The following is a 23,877-nucleotide window of genomic DNA, read 5'->3' as shown; positions in this document are numbered from 1 at the left end:
ATGACTCCATATTTTGGCAAGGTTTCAGGCCGATCTGACCGCCTGTTGACTTCAATCATAAAACTTTTGGAGGAAAACATATTCTCCTCGCTTGCCCTCATCTCTGGCGAAGATTATAATCTAACAGTGGGGTAGACGAAAGAGCAAATACGATTCCTTGGCTAAATGTTGGACGTAACACTTTATTATCAGGTGGCCATGTTGCATTGCTGCTTCTTTATCTCGTGGAACTGAAATGACACGAGTCGTTCTAACCATTCTGTTTTCCTCAGATCTTCAATGGGAACCACAACCCAACAGACGAGGCGCGTGCCGTCCTGCCCAAGCAGACGCTGGCCCGCTACGTTCGTATCAGACCCATGTCTTGGGAGCAAGGCATCTGCATGCGCTTTGAGATCTACGGCTGCAGGACCTCAGGTAGTGCAGACACGTGCAATCGCAACGTAGCACACTCTGGTTCCCAAATTGGTTTAAACACTTAATTCCTATTGCATTTTTCGGCTGTTTGAAAATAGCTGATCTACAAGATTACAACGCGTCGCAATGTGACATATTGTGAGCTTTTCTCATATTAATTAGTCAAATATTAATGATTAATGATGATTAATGAAAATGTTTGAGAACCAAAGTGTTGATGCATACGCACTCTATGTGCATAAATGACTACTAGTAGTGCTAAATGAATTTACTACGCACAATTGACATCACTTTTGTTTACTACTAGGTCGACTGCAGATATAGTTTCAGATAAATCCATGCCGTGCTTCATAGACCTTCATTCAGGAACAGTCACGCATGTTCAAATAAATGTTCTCACGTCACCCTTCCTGAAAAGCACATAAAAGAATATGAATGGTGGACTGTGAGGTGATTTAGCCGCTTGCAAGGAGTACATGTCAGCAGGAGGCTACAGGGGCCTTTCAGTGCATCTATCATTCATTTGCGCACAGAAACACACACACACACACACACACACACACACACACACACACACACACACACACACACACACACACACACACACACACACGCTCACACACACACACACACACACACACACACACACACACACACACACACGCTCACACACACACACACACACACACACACACACACACACACACACACACACACACACACACACACACACACACGCTCACACACACACACACACACACACACACACACACACACACACACACACGCACACACACACACGTTACCTCTAACCTCGTCTTACATCATCAGTGTGTGAATCATCCCGGGGCATCGGCTGTGCTGAAGATAACCTCCTCCTCCTCTTCCCAGGCTCTCCTTGTCTGTTGATTTAGAACGGCCGCAACCTCGCCGACGAACACAAACTCTCACACACACCGCGGTTAATCACAACTCTGAACAGCCGTGGAAAATCCACTTGAATCATTGTCCTCGCAGCAACAATATATAAAAACCCAAATCCTTAATCTGTTACGAGAAACTCACACAAGTCGTATTTCTGCTGGTAGGAGAGCAGCTATAAAAATGATATTGGGTTCTTAGTCATGGGGGCCCCGGCTGGGGTGTGCGGAGCCAAGGTGATTAATGAGTTAATTAGTGTCTCCGTCTCTGGTCTACTCTTGGATATTACACACGTGCATGCGCGCACATGCACACACACACACACACACACACACACACACACACGCGCGCACATGCACACACACACACACACACACACACACACACACACACACACACACACACACACACACACACACACACACACACACACACACACACACACACACACACACACACACACACACACACACACACTCTCTCTCTCTCTCTCACTCTCCTAGCTAGTGTAGCTAGTGGTGATAGTTAAGGTTAGGGTCAAAGGTTAGGGAATTAATGTAGTCAATGGAAATCAGTTGACAGTCCTCACAAGTATAGCTCTACAGGCATGCGTGTGAGCGCATGCATGTGGAATTTACAATCTACTATAGGTACTCAAAGTGTCTCTTGTTTTCCTCTCTCTCTCTCTCTCTCTCACACACACACACACACACACAGGGGGGGGGGGGGCGGGGGGGCAGTAAGTAGTTGTAAAAGCTGATTACAGCGTAGTTCACACTGTGTAGGAATTCACCTCTCCGGGAAACCTCTCTCTTAAACATCACATGTGGCTCTGGAGCTCTTGTTTGTTAAACCGTGCATTGCTTTGAAAAAGAAATGCAAATCCCACGCCAGAGAGACAATTGTTTCCCTCTGGATTTATTAGATTTAGCCCCGTCTCTTGGATATTAGATTTAGCAATAAACGTGTGATAAACAGCGCCATTACTCGTGCTTGTTTTTTGAGGAATCCGAACAAAAAAGGCTCCTAAAGCATCCATTCATCCTGCCATTCGCTACGTCTCCGCGCGTCAAATGAGGTTATGTTTATTTATGGGGCGCTTGAAAGAAAACGTCCGTCACTGCGTGCTCGGACCCAACAAATCCAATTAATGTGCGCGTGTGCGCGTGTGCGCGTGTGCGCGTGTGCGTGCGTGCGTGTGCACGCGCGTGTGTGTGTGTGTGTGTGTGTGTGGTGTGTGTGTGGTGTGTGTGTGTGTGTGTGTGTGTGTGTGTGTGTGTGTGTGTGTGTGTGTGTGTGTGTGTGTGTGTGTGTGTGTGTGTGTGTGTCCGTCGTTGTTGTTGTCATTTAGTGTAATTTATTGTCGTTTAGTATTCCCCCTAATCTCTCGAATTTCTCCAAAACAGCTTGCAGAGGCAAAACAAATACAGATTTTCAGTGTCTTGCTGAAGGGGAACATCAACAGGACACATGTGGCTGTTGCGGGGATTGAACTTGTGACCCTTTCAGTTACAGGACACCGTTGCTAATGTGTTTTCCACCCTGCCCCCCCCCCCTCCATCTTACCTTTTCTTCTCTCTCTCTCTCTCTCTCTCTCTCATATCTACTTTCCTGTCTCTCCCTTCCTCGCTCTCTCCTCCCATCTCTCTCTCTCTCTCTCTAACAGACTATCCATGTTCGGGGATGTTGGGTATGGTGTCAGGTCAGGTCTCAGACGCCCAGATCAGTGCCTCGTCCCACGCAGACCGAGGCTGGGTGGCTGAGAACGCTCGCCTGCTGACCGGGCGGTCGGGGTGGACCCAGCAACAAACCAAACAACCCTTCAGGAACGAGTGGCTTCAGGTACGCTCATGGTTTTCCGACTGGGAATAAGAGATGGACAAAAACTAAACAAAAAAAACTAAACACGTTTAGTTTTTTTGTTTGTTGCATTTCGTTGAGAACAAAATAATAAATACAAACGACAATACATAGCTGTCAGGAAGCAGCTTTCATTCACAATGGTTCAGTGTCCATTCCAGGTTGTTTGCGGCGCTGTCGCAATGTACAGCCAAGGCTCGTTTCATCTGCTTTGGATATCTGGCGGACTGGGATGCTTTGTTGGAGTTTTCTCCAATAAAACAATCTGTTCCCCGTATACTTTTGTCTTTGTTTGCTCAATTGACCCCTTTTTTTCTGTTTTCTGAGAATATTTATACTCCAAATATATCAGTTGACTCTTTTGTTCATTGATCATCCCTACTGGTTATCAAAGAGTGAGTGAGTGAGTGAGTGAGTGAGTGAGTGAGTGAGTGAGTGAGTGAGTGAGTGAGTGAGTGAGTGAGTGAGTGATTGAGTGAGTGACCCAAAAGAGAAACCAAACTAGACCCAAACTAGTGAAAATAGCAGATCTATAAGTTCATAATGCGACGTATCGTAGATCGTCTATTTTCATTTCTCCTTAAATATTTGTTTTGCAATTTATGGATTATTACATTTTTATTTTGCATTTTTGGGGGAATTCTTTTCAAATGTTTTGAAATAATAATAATTAAAAACAAAATGTAGGAAACAAAAAATAAAGGGATATTTACACGTGACCCATGAAAATGTGACCCACTGTTTGGGGAACCAATGCACTAACCAACCAACCTCACTCCTCTTCTGCCCTGTAGGTGGACCTGGGGTTGGACAAGCTGGTGAGCGGCGTGGTGATCCAGGGCGGGAAGCACCGTGACAGGAACGTCTTCATGAGGAGGTTCAAGGTCGGCCACAGTCTGGACGGAGACAAGTGGACCATGGTGAAGGAGGACAACACCACCAAGCCTAAGGTGGGCTGCGGTTATTGTTTTTAAGGTTATCTTATCGTTCTTGGTGTCATCCCCAACTAAGCGTGTAGGGGGGCGGGATTGGGGGTTTGTGTCAGTGGTAGAAGTTGCACAAGGGATTTTTATGAGTTAATTTAAGGTTAGAGCAGCGGTTGTTTAGGTAGTAGCAGATAAGGCACCAAATGCTTTTAACAGACATTAAAGGCATTGTGAGCAGCAACTGGATCCTACGTTTAAATCGGAAGCTACATAAAGTACAATGATACATTTTGGACAAACATTTATTCTTAGTACGATATGTCTAAAGATATGTCTTAATGTTTGGGTTAAGTAAAGCTTTTGAAAATTGTTGTATATAACTGGGAAAAGACAGTGGACTTCTGAGATATGAGAATGTAACTGCTTGATATCATATCACCACATCAGGCTGACAATGTCAAGTTCACTTCTCTCCCGGAAACATTGTCCAAGCCCTGTTTCAAATCACGTTCTGCTATCCTGCATACAATGGTTTTGAAAATGGTTGTAAAACAGGGGATTATATGACTTTTGAGCTATGAAAATGTGACCGCTTGATATCACCATATCGGGCTTACAATGTCAAGTTCACTTCTCTCCCGGAAACATTGTCCAAGCCCTGTTTCAAATCACTATCTGCTATCCTGAACTGAACAGTGTCATCCCCCCACACACACTCTCTCTCTCTTTCTATTTATCTTTCTCTCTCTCTCTCTCGCTCTCTCTCTCTCTCTCTCTCTCTCTCTCTCTCTCTCTCTCTCTCTCTCTCTCTCTCTCTCTCTCTTAAATCTCACAATCCTGTCCATGTCTTCCCTCTCATTGGGTGGCAGGCAGCACAGGTCAATGCCGATCAATGACAACTGAATTATGGGAGTGGCAGATAGCAGGCTGTTGACAGGAGAGACAGCGCACACTTCCTGCAGTGTCAGGATGTTATCGAACATGCACAAAAGCCATTCATGGATTGCAATGTATTGCGCCGCCGTAAATCAGGCTACTGTTATGTAAATATCAGGTGGTGATTCATAACAAATTGCTGGATGCTTTTAGCCAAAGCATCAATGTCCACAGACGGTAAATTGTCAGTACGGGTGGATACCCCCAACCATTGCAAGGCTAGTACCATGTTTCACACAATACCAGACTTAATTCAATAAGGTCTCAGTGATTTCTTATCTCATTCTATGGTTACACATGTTGGAAATCTCTCTAGATAAGAGTATTAACTAACTGCCTAATATAGAAATAAAGCGTACAGACCCTGATGGTAATAATGCGATGGGAATCGCTTTTGCTGTGTACATATTATGAAACCGTCGATAACCAGCTGCACTGTGCTGTAGGTTTTGCATTCACACTGCGTGTGAGGTCCTGTTGTCCTCATGTGCCATGCACACTATGCAACTCTGTAAGTTGTAAATATGCTCAAGGATGCCACCAAAGACTATTGTATTTATTGTACTTGGTGAATGAAGTGACATTGCTGACTCTGATTATGACCAGATTCCTCTATGCGTTCCATATGTGAGTAAAAGCCTAGTTACAAATGCATTAGTTTTTAAACCACTTGACAACAAGGCAGGCGTGCTGACAGCGAGGCCTTGATGCTCGTGAGGTTCGCCCAAAGTGAGTCACCAGGCGAGCAAGTGTGCCCACGTTGGGAGCAGCCGGCGGCCTCGCGCTTCGAAGAGCGCGCTGTCCGAAGTTAGCAAGCCGCGTGGTGGACGGAATAGTTTATCATGTGAACCAAAGCTAGTGCTCCCTCCTCTGTCCCTCGGAGGGTCTCCGCAGGAGGTCGAAAAGGGTTTTGAGCTCAAATCCAGTGGAAATCGTTTACACGCATCTGGAGCGCGTGTAAGCCATTTCCACCGGAGTTGAGCTCAAAACTCCAAACAGACGGACAGACAGACAAAGGGTTAGCTGCAGGACCCCTGCTGAATCCCTGCAGATAGAGATCTACAATCCCCTTTATCCTCTCTCTCTCTCTCTCTCTCTCTCTCTCTCTCTCTCTCTCTCTCTCTCACACACACACCATATCTCTAACTCACTCACCTCCATCTTTCTTTCTTTTCTCACTCTCTCCCATTCTTTCTCTCATTTACCCTCCGTCTTCCCCTCTCTCTCAGTTTGCCTCCACTCTCTCTCTCTCTCTCTCTCTCTCTCTCTCTCTCTCTCTCTCTCTCTCTCTCTCTCTCTCTCTCTCTCTCTCTCTCTCTCTCTCTCTCTCCCGGGTTCTCTCAGTTATTTCCTGTCTTTTTTTATGAAGCCGCTTTGCTCTCTTCAAAAGACACGACAGGAAGGTTCGGGTCTCAGACCTTGGTGTTTGTTTCTTCTACATACTCTACATACCCACACGTGTACTGTACTGTATGTGTATGTGTACGTGCACTCACACAAACACAACCATGTACTGTGCACATGCAAACGGCACATGTATGGCCACATACATGTGCCTGTGTTTGAGCTCACACACATACAACAGGCAGCACACATAAGAGTGAATGCATGCAGAGGCACATGTAAGACATATACATAGACAAATGTACAAACATACAGTAGTTGCATGCGTGTGTGTGCGCCCGCGCGCAGACACACACATGGAATAAATATTACTTAAAATATGTGTCCACAGTACCACACCAGGGTAGCTCTTTGATAAAAAACCTTCTCCGGTCTCCCGTTAGAGTGTCTGGTGTCTGGTCGCCGGGCTCCCAGTGTGTCCATAACCAGTTTCATCTGGGCTACTGCTTCTATCTGTGAACTATGAAAGGCTGCGCCCTGGTTTGGATTTCCCGGACCTTCATCTGGGTTTCCTCTGTTTCATTTTGTTTTGCTCTCTTATCAAATGGACTGCTGTATTATTAGAAACAGATCTTGACTTGTTTTATTTATTTGTTGTATATTCTTCTTTTATCCTACTCTGGTCCCAGATGGTCTGGGTTTTCGTTTGAGTGTCAAAAGATGAGATTATGAAAAGAATGTGTTTGAAATTCATGGTTGTCACCTTTCCTGTGACTGTGACTTCTTTTTGAATGTCCACATGTGTCAAAATCCCACCATGCATTATACACTTAAAGGGGAAGACCACTCAGTACTTTTGGCTGAGGGGGCGGAGCCAAAAGTACACCGTGCGTATGTCACTGATCACATGACCTCAATCAATTATCCTTTTCTAGGCAACATAGAAGGGGGGGGGACTTTTTTCTTATTTCCACACAACAGCTCTAAGGTGTATTAAAGACATAGTTTAATGTTGAAAATGAGTGGTCTTCCCCTTTAACCATGAGCATCATTTGTACATTCTATTGAGCTCTGATTGGACTTAAAGCTGAGCTGTTAATTCAACCTTGAAAGTACAAAAACGGACCGATCTGAACACTTTCGAAGTTAAATTGACACTGGACTTTGCTGTGTGCTATAGCCTTAGGCTTGAATCCCACCAGACCAGAGCATTCTCCCCTGTGTTTCAAAAAAACATTCTCTTCCGCTCTGATTCAATAAAGGGGGAAGAAGAAATAAAAAAAAAACGACTGCAGTTATAAAATAGAGGCTGTGTCTTTACTGAGCCTCTTTTTCTTCATTCTTCTTAGAACCGGTTCAAACACCAGTTATTCCATCGTGAAACACCATGTAATAAAATTAGCTCTCCGGTGGAAGTCTCTAATAGGCTAATTAGGAGTCTGATAGACTCATAGAATATAATTAAGTCACAGAGACAAACACAGTTAAACCCTGACCTGTCTCCCTCTCCCTCCCCCCCCCCCCCCCCCCTCTCCCTCTCTCTCTCTCTCTCTGTGTCTTTCTCAGATCTTCGTAGGGAACCAGAATCACGACACCCCAGAGTTGAGGTCCCTGGGCTCGCTGCTAACTCGTTTCGTCAGGATCTACCCAGAGAGGGCTACCAACGAGGGCCTGGGTCTGAGGCTGGAGCTGCTGGGGTGTGAAGTGGAGGGTGAGTGGAACCATGTTACCTCTCACTGTAACGTTTCACCTACTTTAGATTATCTTGATGAACCACCCTAGCCTATTCTGGGGGGGGCGAACGTTCAGCGAAATTAGCCAATCTACAAGTCCACAACGTGTCGCAACGAGACAGTCATTAGCCTGGATGTAAGGCCAAGGTCCTTGAAAATGTGTAGCCTGGTTCCAGACAAATCTGCCATTGCAAAAAAAAATTGCCCTCGGCAGATTAGGTCTGGCCCCTCTCAATAGAGACTGGATGTCTCTCCCTCTGAATTTGTGAGGGACCAATAAGGGCCCAGTATGCAAATATGGGGCGGGTTTATCGCCAGAGGCATTTTTTGAATTTGCCCCTCGGAAATGCAGGTTCCACACAGAGATTCCAGACTAATATCTACACAGTGATATTAGTCTGGCCATGCCAGGCTAGAAAATGTGTACGTGTGACCAGAACCCCAACAGAGGCCATCATTGCGATTATTATTTAATTCCTATTATTCCTATTTTACCGTATTTTATGATTTAATCATATTTGATTTGATTCGTATTGTTATCCACACTGTTAAGGAAGCTCAAAGAATGTCACTCACTGCCAACAATGGTGCTACCAGCTGTATGCGTGTATGTGACTATAAATACCTTGAGTCCCTACCCAGGATTACCTGGCTTAAGAAAAAAGACAAAAAGTGGGGGGGAAAAGAAGCTTAAATCCAGAGAAAGCTCTCAGTCACTGTATAATAAAACACACTAGTCAAATATATAGAGGCATAAGTCTGCTATAACAATGGACTAATCTAGAAACAACTCAGAACCTAAGCTGATAGATAATAAACCTATTTCGGACAAGCCCCCAGTAATATTGAGGGCTTGACATATTGGGGCCCTATGACATATTATGTCATAGGGCAACTCTGTGTGTGTGTGTGTGTGTGTGTGTGTGTGTGTGTGTGTGTGTGTGTGTGTGTGTGTGTGTGTGTGTGTGTGTGTGTGTGTGTGTGTGTGCGTGCGTGCGCGTGTTCAGTGTGTGTGTGTGAGTGAGTGAGGGGGGTCTGGTATGGATATCCGGTTGCCCTGTAGGGAGACTGATAAAGATCAGCTAAAACACAGCACTTTGGAGGAGAGGAGAGGAGAGGAGAGGGGAGCTAGGGGGGAGGAGGGGAGAGAATGGCAAGAAGAAAGGAGAGGAGAGAATGTGTGGCACACGCTCCAACTTCTCTTATCTGTTCCAGATCAATAGTGTTTCACTTCAAAAGGGAGGGAGCAGAGATTATGCACAGACACACACACACACACGCGCGCGCTCGCGCGCATGTACGCACACGCACGCACGCACAAAAACAGTCAACCACTTCAAACAGGCTTGTCACAGCAGCAATTAACACACACACACTAAATACATGCAAAAACACACACACACACACACACACACACACACACACACACACACACACACACACACACACACACACACACACACACACACACACACACACACACACACACACAAACACACATTAACATATTACGTGCATTAATGCATGCTCGCACACACGCCACACACATCTTACATACAGTACTAAACGCACATACTGTATACACACAGAATCATAGCCTACATACATACACACACATACAGTACATGTACAACATTCACATGCACCCACACACACTGCTGTCCAACTGTCTCACACACAAACGTGCACATCCTCTAGCAATCATGTCCAATTATCTAAACCACAGCTCTGGTACCTTGACGTTGGCTGAGAGCTCCTGTCTGAGCTTGATTAATGTACATAACGGCTTGCCTTTGATCTCAAGGGCTCTTGACAGCTAAATGCTCAAATGAGCACATTTTAAAGTATCAAAGCATCAAAAAGTATCAAAGTTAATAGAAAGAAAACACTATGAAAGCACATAAGCACATGGGTTGCATTAGGAGGTTATTATCACTTTACTGTTAGTGTGTTCTGAAGTAATCTCTGATGCTCAACAGAATGTATGATTCTTCCTTTAATTAAGATAAGAACACTGTATTCTTTCTGTTGCTTAATCAGTCAGTTTATTAATAGAAAAACATCAAGACAGATTAATATTTGATGCTCCACTAATGGTACCAAGCCTATCTCATATACAGATGATACTAACATAAAGTATGGAGTAGTAGTAGGCTACTTGCTTATACAATGTGCATTACTACACAAGAATTTTACTCTTGTATACCTGTACGAGGGATGTAACAATACAAATCTTGAATCTCAAGTCTTGAAACAGTTCAACCAGGAAGGAACATTAAAGACCGGATAGATGCAGCTGAACTAAAAAACTAAACTATGATAATAATTCTAAAAACTACTTACTTTTTCAGCAAAAAAAATAACAGGCTGCTTAAATTATTTTAATATTCTAGCCACAGTGGCAGGTAGCCAACCAGTGTTGAAATAGTCTTATATATTCTAAAATCTCTGCTCTAAGAAGGTAATTTGAGTGGTGAATGTTTGAATCTACTCGCCATTGTGGCTATTGACACACATGCGACAGCAGTGACATTTGTATTGTCTCCGTCTCCCCCAGTGTTTATCTATGGCACCCAGCTATCAGTACCGACCTACCCTCCATCCCTAGTGGCTCAGGTTACTGGAATACCACACTCCCATGTAGACCAGGGGCTCTGGGGTCTGCGAGTGTCATGGTGTCACAGTCGTTTGTGTGTAAAAGCAAACAAACATGGATGTATCTTAATCCAATCAGGAACGTTGGTTCAGCTTGAGACTGGGGGAAGCACTTCCTGGTTTCACAATTTCCTGTTATATTGTAACTCTTTCATTCTTTCTTTCGTTTTTTTTTCTATTCATCTGTATATCTACACCTCGTTTAAAGATATACTACAATGTTCTTGTTTGTTGAGGTGTTTATTGTATCTCGTTTGTTGGACAATAACATATCTTCTTCTCCTCCCCAGAGCCCACGACCCTGCCTCCCCCCACCACGCCCCTCGCCACCACCCTGCCCATGACTACGTTTGGTGCCACCACCACTGCACCCGTGACTATTCCCGGTACGACCCCCGCTGCTACGGAGTGTGAGGTGGGACAAGAGGACTGTGCCAGTGAGACGCCAGACACACCTATGGACTACGACACAGTCACAGGTACACAGTAACATCCTGAGTGTTTACAGGTTTATTTGGTTATATTTGGTCACTCTAAGTTACAAATGGATACAATAACACTGTCTCTCTCTCTATCTATCCCTAACTCTCTCTATCTTTCTCTCTCTCTCTCTCCCCCCAGCCCTATATTGTTGATCTTGGGTAATGACAATGTACTGTAACTGCAGTGTTTCATCTTCCAATATGTACATCCCGCTTTTTGTCATATTTTCTACATTAGTTTGTCGCTAAACATAAAGTTTGTGTTCGAAAATGTTGGGGGGGGGGTAAACGAAGGCTTTAGAACGAACGCTTAGAATGTTCTCCATTTCTCCGAAATGGAAAGATATTCTCCGCAGTGCAGCAGGACTGCGCACGTCACATTATGCTTGCATAGAAAGCTGGGTGCTGGCATCTGTGCGGGTTCAGACCCATTTCCCCTGACCTCTGATCCCTCCCTGACTGTGCCCATCTGTTTCTGGCAGGTGGCACCACAGTGGCAGATCCTGTTATGGACTTCATACCAGGTGAGACCTCCTGACTTATAATCCGACTATTTTGAGAAAGCTGCAATCCAGAACTTATTTTTGTGAGCGCAATGTTATTTTAACCAACCTGTACGGTAGAGTATGTTAATACAATATGACTAGCACATCTGCAGTGGTTGGAGGTGGTCTCCCTGCTCTTCCATTGAGACATTTAGACCCTGGTGTAGGAGACATACTGGTTGACAATGTCAATAAAAGTTATTTGAAGCAGAATTGGACACTAGACACGCTGCCATCTTTATTCGGCAGCTGTAGCTATAGTACTCCTCTGTTGAGAGAGGGAGACAACGGAAATAAAACGTATGGATTGTACCTTTAACAATCTATTATTTCGATCTCTTCTTTTACCCTCTTGCTTCTGTCTGTCTGTCTCTCTTTCTATCTCTCTCTCTCTCTCTTCATAGATTTAACTTCCTTATCTTTTCACCACATTGCCACATCAGACTCAGGTTTTAGTTAAGCCAAACCATTTGACGTCCATCTATCACCCTATGGGTTATCAAACCTTTCATCCTATGTGCTCATTACAGCATCGGGGTCTAAAACTGCCTTTCATCGCCCTCTAGTGGTTCACAAAGGAGTGTGTCCTCCAGTACCTTTTGACCATAAAGGCATTGATGGAAAGGCTGAGAGAGAGAGAGAGGTAGATAGAGACTGAAGCCTTTGGCACAGTAAAATCTGGACTATTAATGTCTCAAATGAACACTCCATTTGACTGTGTTGTCTCAATGAAGACAGGTCCACGTCCATCTCTGTCTTCTATTAGTCAATCAGGAAACACACGCTCCAGTGTACAGGGAGGTTCTGCATTCATGTGGACAGTGTGGTGAACCACTGCAGTCAGAATACGGCTGCCATGTTTGGAGGCAGGGAGGAAGATGTAGTGGTTGCTTTTTTTTAATATAAATTCTGTCTGGGAAGGTTCTTTTTTTTTCTCCCCACAGCCACATCCGTCTGTTATTTGGTGGCACCACGCCCTCCGTGTGGCATGTCACTACACTACTCCACATTCTCTACTCTCTGTCTGTCTGTCTGTCTGTCTGTCTGTCTGTCTGTCTGTCTGTCTGTCTGTCTGTCTGTCTGTCTGTCTTTTTATGTTTTCTAAATCCTAACGCTGAAAAAAATGTATATATATTCAAAGATTTGCACACATTTTCACGATTTTACAAAAATAGCAGATCTACAAGCTCGTAGCGCGGCACTCGGTGCCGTGCTATGAGCTTGTAGATCTGCTATTTTTGAATAGCCAAAGAAATCTTAAAATGACACAGATGCGTCCCCGGTCTTAATGGGTTAATAACAGTAAACTTTAGTTATATAGCACTAAATGCTTTACAGCGAAGCAAAATGGATAACATAATACAATCGTAGGCATAAAAAACACAATAAATATAGACATAAAGTGCAAAAGATAAAGCACCAGTCACATTTCTCTGTGAGAATCAATTGGTCATCATGTGATCTTTTTCTCCAGAGTACCTGTGGTTCGCCTGTAACTTCGATTGGTCTTCGTTCTGCGGCTGGACGAGGGAGGGCGGTGACAGCGATGCCGAGTGGCTCATACAGGCCAGCGGCTCTTCAGCCGGCCATAGAGGACCTACTCTGGACCACAAAGGTAAGACCAGTGGCGGTAAAAGTACTGACATTCTTAAAATGTACTTGAGTAAAAGTATAAAAGTGTTGGTACCAAAATGTACTTAAAGCACCAAAAGTAAAAGCACTCATTGGGCAGAATGTCCCATTTCACAAGTTCAAAATGTATTAAAAAATCTTTTGAAAATAGCCGATCTCCAAGCTCACAATGCGTCGCATCGCGACGCATTGTGAGCTTGTAGATCTGCTATTTTCAAATGGCCAAAATATATATGGCTGAAGTGGTTAGTGTGTTTTGTAATAATAATCCAAATCTAATAATCCAAGTTTTCAAATAATTGTAGTGGAGTAAAAGTATAATATTTGCCTCTGAGATGCAGTGGAGTAGAAGTAAAAGTACTGAAAATTGGAAATACTCCAGTAAAGTAAAAATATCTCAAAATCGTTCTTAAGTACAGTACTTGAGTAAATGTACTTTACACTTTACACCACTGGGTAAGACCAACCCTGTTCCAACCCTGTCCTGCCCCGTAACCTGTGTGTCCAGGTTTGATACTGGAAGCAGCATGTGCTTCTGTCACTGTTGAAATGTCCTCTGTGCAAGACGCAGAATGCGTAGCAAGAAGCACTCTGCTCCCTGTGCATTGGTGAAATGTGTCTCAGAGGGGCGTACAGTATGTCAATCATCTAGCTATAAGCAAAAGGAGTGCTGCAAAAAATGTGCAGAATAGAATATTATTGTATATATTGGAAGATCTAACATTTTCTTTGATACGTGTGGTAGGTACTTGATGGCATGTGATCAATGAGTATTCATTGCAATGCAGCAGCATCATATTCATTACATCATATTTATATCCTCAATGTCTGTGGTAGAATTGACAAAAAAGGCATAACTATGATACATTCAGGTTGTATCTAAAATCGTATTATGCAACATAATAAACGCCATACAAATTAATGAATGCGCAAGACACTGTACTGAATTCATCTCTTGTCTTCCGCTGCCACCCGCAGGCGGTCCGGGGAACTTCATCTACATGCAGCTGATGGACAAGGAAACGGGGAGGAATGAAAACATGGACAATGCGAAGGAAGAGGGACAAGTACAAGTGCAAGAGGACCTAGTGGTAGACGTGGAGGTGGCACAGGAAGGAGAGAAGAGAGTAGCGCGGCTCGCCAGCCTGCCCATCACGTCCCCGGACGCAGACCTGTGCATGTCCTTCTGGTACCACATGTTCGGGGAGCACGTGGGGGCGCTCCACATCAAACAGAGGAGCGTGGACATGGGCGGAGGAGGCCAGGTGCTGTGGACGGTCAGCGGACACCAGGGCAGCCGGTGGAGGGAGGGCAGAGTCCTACTGCCCCATTCCACCTCCTCCTATCAGGTACAGCCAAAGGTCCTGCTGAGCGACTCGTTAGGAAGTGGACAGTTAATTGACCTGAAGTTAGCTCATGAGTGTGTGTGTGTGTGTGTGTGTGTGTGTGTGTGTGTGTGTGTGTGTGTGTGTGTGTGTGTGTGTGTGTGTGTGTGTGTGTGTGTGCGTGTGCGCACGTGCGTGCGTGCGTGCGTGTCCTAAAAAAGGTGTGTTAAAGGTGTGTTCAAGCTAAAACAGGGTATAAATCTCTTTAGCAATCTTCTTTTGGCTCTTATACAAATACTGTCTGAATGTGCACGCTGATGCAAATGTATCAGTGTATCACACACAAAACATCACACAAAAAAAAGTACAGCAACAATCATGCACCCACCATTTTAGATTAATCCATTTTGGTAGTGGTAGACGGAGGTGTTGATGTTAACTGGGTGGTGTTGTGTGCAGGTGGTGGTTGTAGAGGGAGGTGTTGATGTTAACTGGGTGGTGTTGTGTGCAGGTGGTGGTTGTAGAGGGAGGTGTTGATGTTAACTGGTTGCTGTTGTGTGCAGGTGGTGGTTGTAGAGGGAGGTGTTGATGTTAACTGGGTGTTGTTGTGTGCAGGTGGTGGTTGTAGAGGGAGGTGTTGATGTTAACTGGGTGGTGTTGTGTGCAGGTGGTGGTTGTAGAGGGAGGTGTTGATGTTAACTGGGTGGTGTTGTGTGCAGGTGGTGGTTGTAGAGGGAGGTGTTGATGTTAACTGGGTGTTGTTGTGTGCAGGTGGTGGTGGAGGGTGTTGGAGACAGACATAGTACAGGACACATCGCTGTGGACAACATTCAGATCATGGATGAGCTCACCGCTGGGGAGTGCAAAGGTCTGTGTTTTCTCTTTTATTATGTTATATTCCGCTCCACTTTACTGGATTTGCATTTGGTTCTATATTATATTCTCCTCTATTTGAGTCCACACTAACGTCTTTATTCTATTCTACTCTGTCTAGATCCAGTAGTTCCTACGTCTCCCCCCACCGAGATCTTAATCCTGCGTACGTATACCTGTTACATATCTCTCACACACAGTGGTGAAAAAAGTACTCAAATGTTTTACTTAAGTAAAAGTATCAATACTGCAATGTAGAAGTACTCTGTTACAAGTAAAAGTCCGCAATTCAAAATTTACTTGAGTAAAAGTACAAAAGTATTGGTATCAAAATGTACTTAAAGTACCATAAGTAAAAGTACTATTACATTTTTGAAAATAGCCTAGGTATAAAACAGAGCTGAAGTGGTTAATGTATATTTTATAATGCAATAATTTATATCTGCAAAGTAACTAGTAACTTAGAGTTTTCAAATAATTGTAGTGGAGTAAAAGTACAATATTTGCCTCTGAGATGTAGTGGAGTAGAAGTAAAAGTACTGAAAATTGGAAATACTCCAGTAAAGTAAAAGTACCTCAAACTTGTGCTTAAGTACAGCACTTGAGTAAATGTACTTCGTTACTTTACACCACTGCCTTTCAGTTCAGTGAAGGAAGGTTCCACACAGCCACGTTCATTCATAGTTCTCCCTTTTGTATCTGTATCTGCCTGTCCTTACAGCCATGGACATGGACCCCAGCGAGCTGGGCAGCCCCGGCAACATGCTGAAGACCCTCGACCCCATCCTCATCACCATCATCGCCATGTCGGCGCTGGGCGTCTTCCTGGGCGCCATCTGCGGCGTGGTGCTCTACTGCGCCTGCTCGCAGGGCAGCATGACGGACAGGAACCTGTCGGCCCTCGAGAACTATAACTTTGAGCTGGTGGACGGCGTCAAGCTAAAGAAAGACAAGATGAACGGACAGAGTAACTACTCCGAGGCGTGAGGCGGCGCTCAGAGCGGCGAGATGAAGGGGGGCGGAGCCTTTTATTTTTCTCCCCGACGACACTCCCGACGAGGACATTTTAAAACGCAGCCAATCATGAGAAAGGGAGGAAAAGGACCCCGGGGGGAAGAGAGGAGGGGCTTTAAGCTGCCCGATTGGGACAGTGATGCAAAGCAGTGGGGACTGAAAAAAAAAATGATTGAGCCAAGGTGTTTTCTTTCTCAGGAGCTGCAGTGGAACGGACTTACCTGTAGGGGGCACTGTGTATAAACAAATCTGTACAGCAAAAAAAAAAAGAGAAAACAACGAAAAGAAAACTAAGGATTATATTTGTTTTGTATGTTTTCTTCGGCGTGCTTTGTTGAGTTCATGTAATCACATGCTGGTGTTGAGACCAATTCAGATGAAAGTATTTATCGTTTGTGTAACTTTTGTTTCTGGCAAGATGAGATTTATTTCTATTTTTCCGTTACCCCCCCCCCCCCTCGGACGTCATTGTTTCACAGGAGAAGCAGAGTGACCGTTGATTTGCTACCCAGATATCTGGCTATTAAGCTAGCCATGGTATGACCCTGTTGCAGGTGTGAGGCTGTGTGGGTGTGTGTGGGTTCTCGCGTGCCTGCGAGCATGTATGGCTGCGTGCATGGTCACAGATGCAGTCTGTTTGCATTCGTGTATCTCTACATACATGGAGTGCATGTGTCATTTCCTGTGTGTGTGTGTGTGTGTGTGTGTGTGTGTGTGTGTGTGTGTGTGTGTGTGTGTGTGTGTGTGTGTGTCTGTGTGTGTGTGTGTGTGTGTGTGTGTGTGTGTGCGCTTGCTTGTGTGCGTGCGTGCGTGCGTGTGTGTCCATCCCAGGGTGAAGGGGGTAATTTCCTCCCTGGCCCGCCCGGTCCATGTGTGGTTCCGATAGTGCCTTTTTATTTTTTCAGTGTTTCTGTTGCCTTTTGATTCTGCTGGTTGTGTTCTGATCATAGCAGTACGCTGGCGTCGGCTGGCGTCACCTCCACGGTTCCTACGCATGCCTGGAATGTCTGGGAAAGTATGGAGAATCAATCTGGACATTTCCAGGTCTTTATGGCTAATTTATACTGGACACAAATATCGTTTTTTTCAACAGAAAAATGGTGTTGACGGGTAAATGAAGCCTTATAAAGAAGAAAAAAGTCTTGGAGGTGGGACAAAACAGCTACTGCTCAGCTCTAATGCGCTTATAACTACATGTTGTATGTAGTTGTAGACCTCTCTGTCATTTTCACATATTGTGATATTTTTTGTGGTGAATAATCTTCAACTGTTGCCCAGCCGCCATTGTCATGCATCGTAATACCGTCCAAAATCTTCAAGTAATGTATGGGTCTGGGCCTTTCAAAGGCCTGGGGAAAGTGTTATGAAATGAAACATGCGTAGAGAGCCCGGCACATGACACATCCAACATATTGTACATAGGTTTTAATATATTTGAGCGCCCTTTTTCTATAGAAAAAAAGACACAAGTGCTGCAGCATCCTTTCTAAGTCTGAATGATTTTAAGCACTGCAAATGGGGAGGAATGTTGAGTCACTGGTGAAGAGACAAACCTGGGAGATGGACCATTTTAGCCAATCGTAATAACTTTAAGGATATGACACTTGCACCATGGGAGATTGAGTTTTTGAAGAGGGAGAATACGAGGACTACATTTGCTGCATGTTGAGTTACTGTCTCGGCAGTCTCACGGCAGCCAGAAGATTAGATAGATATTGCTGGAAGTGATGACGTAAGATGGTGGGTCCGACCACAATAGACTGCTATTTTGAGGATGGAGTTTGTACATTAAATCTATATTGTGCGAAAGGCAAAAGAAACGTGATATTTTTTACATCTCCACCCCTCTCATGTGAAAGTATGTAATGTGTTTGCTATAATGTCAGCAGCTATACCGTAACAACACTGCTGTGATTTGGTAATGCTGTTTTAATTTCACGTCTGTGTTCTACCTTCCAGACTCCATCACCACAGACATCTGTTTGGTTGGGTCTTTGAGTCAGCTCGACATCAAAGTAACATGGAAGTACTCAGAAATCAATCAACAATTATAATGAATATTAACCATGTTCCACGGTGCTACACTCAAACCTTTTAACCTCGTATTGACTTGTTGTTTACAGCAATGGTTAAGACTGGGATCAAGTTGTTTGCAGGTTGCTTAACCGGTCTGGGTCTAGAACAGATGCTGTGTGCATCATGTACTGTATGTGTGTGTGCAAATTACCGATACAGAAAGCAGGCTCTATTACCGAAGCCTGGTCCACTGATCGGAACATAAGCCAGACTTGACAGAAGAAAGCCTGGTGATGTGAGGTTAGGTTGAGAGAATAGTTGCAGTTGGTAGATGGAGTCTAACACCTGTTCAAGCATGCCCACCACCAACGCGGTTCAGTATACCAAGAAGCCCCATTGAACCGTGTGAAGGGCTCTTTGACATGCTGTCATAGGTGTTGAATGTTATCCGAGTTGATGTAGCATTTACGTAGAATCGTTTGAACTGAGCCTCTCAGCCCCGGAAAGGCAACAGTTACACAATCAAATAACGAGTGTCTGACTCAAGCCTAATTTATAATTCGTCTCGCGGCGGTTGTCGCTTTCTGAGTTGTTCATTTGAGCAACGATGTCATGCGACAAAGTATGAATTAAGCTACAGCCTTTGGTATAAGTCTATGTTCTACACAAGAATAACTCAGTTCACAGCTCAGTGTAAAACTGATTGTTCCAGTTTCTCATTCAGATCATTAGCAGGGCTCCTGTCCCTTTAAAGGAGAAGGGATGCTGCAGTGCTGGATGTAAAGAAAAAAAGAAAAAAAAGAAACACCACAATGTTGCACTGATATATTTAAAAAAAAATACAAATCTATGTGTTTATGGTATTGATTTATGAACAAGAGAGGAAGAAAGAGGGAAGGAAAGGACAGTGTTATTGTGGATTCTTTTAAACTAAAGTTTCAGCTGACACGGCATAACTGAAATGTACAATTTTACGGAGATGTTTTTCATTCTCGAAAAAGCATATTACGGTGTCTCTTGGAAACGTAACACTTTTTATTTACTTGGTAATATCACCTTGTGTTTTTGTACCGTCACTGATGTATGTGCCATTGTTTGTTTTGTTTGTTCATTTTAACTTTGGCTGTTTTTATTTTCTATGACAAGAAAAAGGTTTTATTTTCAATACTGCTTCTGTAATGTTGCTGTTTCAGCTCTAGAATAAAAAGAAAATAAACGGTAAGACAGGAAAAAATGGACATTAAAAAGTGATTCAAAAGCAGTGAGGCCTTAAGTGACAAAAATAAATGTTTGTACTTTAACTTTTCTGGTTAAGCATCCAGACCCATCCGTCCCTGTTGTCTCAGACTCTGATCAATGACTACTACATTCCAAAGAATTGGATCAAATAAATGTTCTAATTAAAACAGTTTCTCTTTCTGTTCTTCTTCAGGGGAAGATGGTTTATTATGCTTTTCAGTTGAGGTGGTGTAAAGTAACTAGTACGTGTAAGCACTGTAGCCTACTTAAGTACAATTTTGAGGTATTTGTACTTTACTTGACTATTTCCAATATCCAATACTTTTACTTCTACTCCAAAGCATCTCGGATCCAAATATTGCGCTTTTACTCCATTACATTTATTTGAAGACTTTTGTTACTAGTTACTGTGTATATTTTGATTATTATTACAAAAACATATATATATATACTATATACATTTCGGCCATTTGAAAATAGCTGCATTGTGAGCAGGTAGATCTGCTATTTTTAAAACATTTGGATACATGTCATAATTTGAAAACTTGTGAAATGGGACATTCTGCATAATGAGTACTTTCTACTTTTGGTACTTTAAGTACATTTTGAATTTTTGATACCGATACCTTTTGTACTTTTACTCAAGTAGACTACATTTTGAATTCCGGACTTTTACTTGTAACAGAGTATTTATACACTGCAGTATTGATACTTTTACTTAAGTAAAACATTTGAGTACTTTTTCCACCACGGCGTACGTGTGTGTGGGTGTGTCGACCGCTTGACTGCACCATGAGATGTTGTGCCATAATACCTTATGAACACCAGGTGGCAGTATTGTTTTTACAAAACGTGTCGTCACAGAATATTACAAATGTCATAACAATTTCATAACTGTACTTTTCCCGCACAATTTCCATTCAGTAAAGCACATGTTTGTTTTAGTGTTTTAGTTTTTTCTTTGCAGCAACTAACAATAGTCACTTGTGTTTTATCAATAGGCCTATCTATGGCAAATATGTGAAAAGCTCTGTGTGGTTAGGGTGGTTCTATGGGTATGGGTGAGGTTTCCTGCCCGCAGTGCCAGGGAAGTTTCTGTACCAGTTAGGTCTAACAACTCAATGTGTGTGTGTCGTTTTTTGGGTTGTTGTTTTTTACCATATTGTGTCTGTCTGTCTGTCTGTCTGTCTGTCTGTCTGTCTGTCTGTCTGTCTGTACCTCTCTCAGAGTGCTACTGGCAGTTGGGGCAAAACATTATTATGTAATAATATGATCCTACTTTTATGAATAGCCAATGCCAATAATACATATTACAAAAGATATATATTGAAAAACACCACAGATATTAAACATAAAAGATACAATGATAGAAAACATAGAAAGCATAAAAGGTGCCTCTATGCCTCTGTGACAGACAAGGCATTAAGGGTAGTGCTGTGTATACTCTGCGCCAACAGAGGGTGCTGCAGCTACTCTGTTGTTTGTGACATTGACATTTTGGCAGATAACTTTCAGTTTTACCAATAACGTTATTATTATTTACCCTACCCTGTTACATCTAATATATGGCAAGTTCTTGGGGGTCCATTTGAGGGTGTTTTTGTGAAAGTGAATTTATAAAGCAATAGTTGGCACAGAAAGTAAGCTAATATAATGTAACATTAGCCTGCTTTTACATTTTGAAAGTAACTTCCCAAACACTGGCAACAATTGACCACAAAAGACATGCTCAGTAAACCTCCCCTGATAGGTCTATATAGATTTCAAATGACTGTGTGGTGATGTAAGGAGAAGAGATTAGATGGTGACTTCATATGCCATCATAACAAATGAGGCCATAAGTACAGTAACAGCTGTTGTGTGTGGCCAGTAGTCGTCTCTTATTATAGGGGAAGCATAGCTTGTCATTGGCTTGTTTTCCAGTCCTTTTATCGTTCTGTCAAGATATACAAATTAAATTTCTTATACAACTAGTTTAAGTTCATTTGCAAGTGATTTGTAAAGTAAAAACTTGTTTTAATCAGAGCCGGATCCCTAAACGGGCCTGTTGGGCCCAGGCCCATACAGGGCCTGCCAAAGGTGGGCCAAAGGTCTGACCCTGAATTTCAGAAGCTGCACCAAAAAGAGCCCACATAATAGAGATACATTTTATGAACAGGTAAAATAGGCGACAACTTGGGGCCCCCAAGGACTCATTCAAGATGGTCAGAAGAAAAGGGGCGTATTGGATTTTCTGCACAGGGTCCCAACAGTCTCAAGAACTGCCTCTGCTCACAAAATGGCAAAACATTTACTTTTGCTGTGCTTTATGGTTGGCCACGGCCCCCTAGACCCGTATACTCTAGAACAGGATGGGGCAAGCTTTTAAGGCCTCAGATATATCACCACCATTTTTACATTTCATTATATGCACTGCTAATTAAAATAATACAATCGTTTAATATGAAAAATAAAGGCAGGATAAATTATGAAAAAGTGTCTTGCACATCAAACTAATGCATGCATGATTTATTGGTCTTTTGAAATACTGATACTCATCCAGTATCATGTTTCAAATGAGTTGAAGTTTGTCCAAAAGTGTCTTTTCAACTTCCCTTTGTTCACCATAGCTGTGCAGTTGTTGCTGATGAGACAAATAAAAATACTGATGACAGCACTTTATCCAGTTTCATGTATGCTAAACATATACATTTGGCAGAAGTCTTGTCAAATGATTTGCGGTTTGTCCTGACATGAGATGACTTTTCAAGTTCCCTTTGTTTACCACTGCTGCATTGTTGTTAATAATGAGACAAATACATTTCTCATTCCAAATGACAAAGAAATTGGCATCTGTTCCCAAACTCATTCTACTGATGTCGCGTGTCATAAGCTGTGGTTGAAAAAGTTGTAGCCTAGTAGCCTACTACACATCTAATTACACACCTGGACTATTGATATGTTGCCAGGGTCATTCCTTGTGTTAAATCACACCGTGCCACACCCCTGATATGATTCGGTGGGGTCACATTGGGGCCCAGGGGCCCATGGACTCGGATCTGCTCCTGGTTTTAATCAGAAACACTGTATTAGGCATAAGTGTGAGGCTCATACACGGAGTGGCATGTGCTTAAGTGAAAATACCATGCTAAATAATTAACACGATTATTGACGTACAGTCAGAGTAGATTGTCTAGTCTGACAACAGGCTTACCATAGTCCTATAGAGACACTGAACCCGTTTTTCATTAAAAGAGGAAATAAAATCAAGGAGTTTACACTTTAGCCAAATTTCTATATTTCTCACGTGGCTGATCCTCCCTGATCTTATCTCTGACTCATTCATGGTAATAGTCGTTCTCAGTGGGTATGGCCGGAAGTTATCAAGACATGTTTATCATGCATCATCTAGCTACTTTAAACTGCTGTGCCAGTGCCACTGCCTCGATATGTCTTGAGAGAGAGAGAGACAGACAGACAGACAGACAGACAGACAGACAGACAGACAGACAGACGTGTGTGTGTGTGTGTGTGTGTGTGTGTGTGTGTGTGTGTGTGTGTGTGTGTGTGTGTGTGTGTGTGTGTGTGTGTGTGTGTGTGTGTGTGTGTGTGTGTGTGTGTGTGTGTGTGTGTTTGATGTGGTTGAATTACAAGATCAAGGATAAAATAAAATGTACTGGAGATGAAAAATAACGGGACTGTAGTGTACTTGGCTAGTGTGTGTGCATGGGGCCGGGGGGCATGGTATGTGAGTGTGTGTGTGTGTGTGTGTGTGTGTGTGTGTGTGTGTGTGTGTGTGTGTGTGTGTGTGTGTGTGTGTGTGTGTGTGAACTGGGTCAACAACACAACACACCAGTATTGGGGGGGTATTGTATGGTATGGGGGGGTTGTTGGGGTTGAGGCTGGGTTCATGGGTTCAATGCAATGCCCCCTCAGTGCTCATCTACGTCACTTCCTGTATGGGCGGGTCTAAGGAGAGG

General features: G+C 43.3%; 1 protein-coding gene across 3 annotated transcripts in view; it reads left to right on the top strand.

Moving 5' to 3' along the window:
- LOC311045891 (neuropilin-1a-like) overlaps positions 1 to 19,901 on the top strand; it is a 76,948-nt gene extending 57,047 nt beyond the window's left edge. For 2 of the 3 annotated variants that reach the window (XM_084057960.1, XM_084057959.1), the window contains exons 8-18: positions 273 to 417; positions 3,005 to 3,180; positions 3,993 to 4,148; positions 7,971 to 8,115; positions 11,083 to 11,271; positions 11,757 to 11,798; positions 13,294 to 13,434; positions 14,430 to 14,800; positions 15,548 to 15,644; positions 15,771 to 15,815; positions 16,371 to 19,901. In XM_084057960.1, coding sequence (XP_083914086.1) covers positions 273 to 417; positions 3,005 to 3,180; positions 3,993 to 4,148; positions 7,971 to 8,115; positions 11,083 to 11,271; positions 11,757 to 11,798; positions 13,294 to 13,434; positions 14,430 to 14,800; positions 15,548 to 15,644; positions 15,771 to 15,815; positions 16,371 to 16,636 — 1,773 coding nt within the window. In that variant the 3' untranslated portion in view covers positions 16,637 to 19,901. The remainder of the gene's footprint in view (positions 1 to 272; positions 418 to 3,004; positions 3,181 to 3,992; positions 4,149 to 7,970; positions 8,116 to 11,082; positions 11,272 to 11,756; positions 11,799 to 13,293; positions 13,435 to 14,429; positions 14,801 to 15,547; positions 15,645 to 15,770; positions 15,816 to 16,370) is intronic. The other variant, XM_084057961.1, reaches the window with a different exon arrangement.
- The last annotated feature ends 3,976 nt before the right edge of the window (positions 19,902 to 23,877 follow it).

Source organism: Gymnoscopelus microlampas, assembly GCF_963454915.1.
Source record: "Gymnoscopelus microlampas genome assembly, chromosome: 5".
Taxonomy (NCBI): domain Eukaryota; kingdom Metazoa; phylum Chordata; class Actinopteri; order Myctophiformes; family Myctophidae; genus Gymnoscopelus; species Gymnoscopelus microlampas.
The sequence above is the reverse complement of the archived record's forward strand: the minus strand, read 5'-3'. Positions and strand labels throughout refer to the sequence as shown.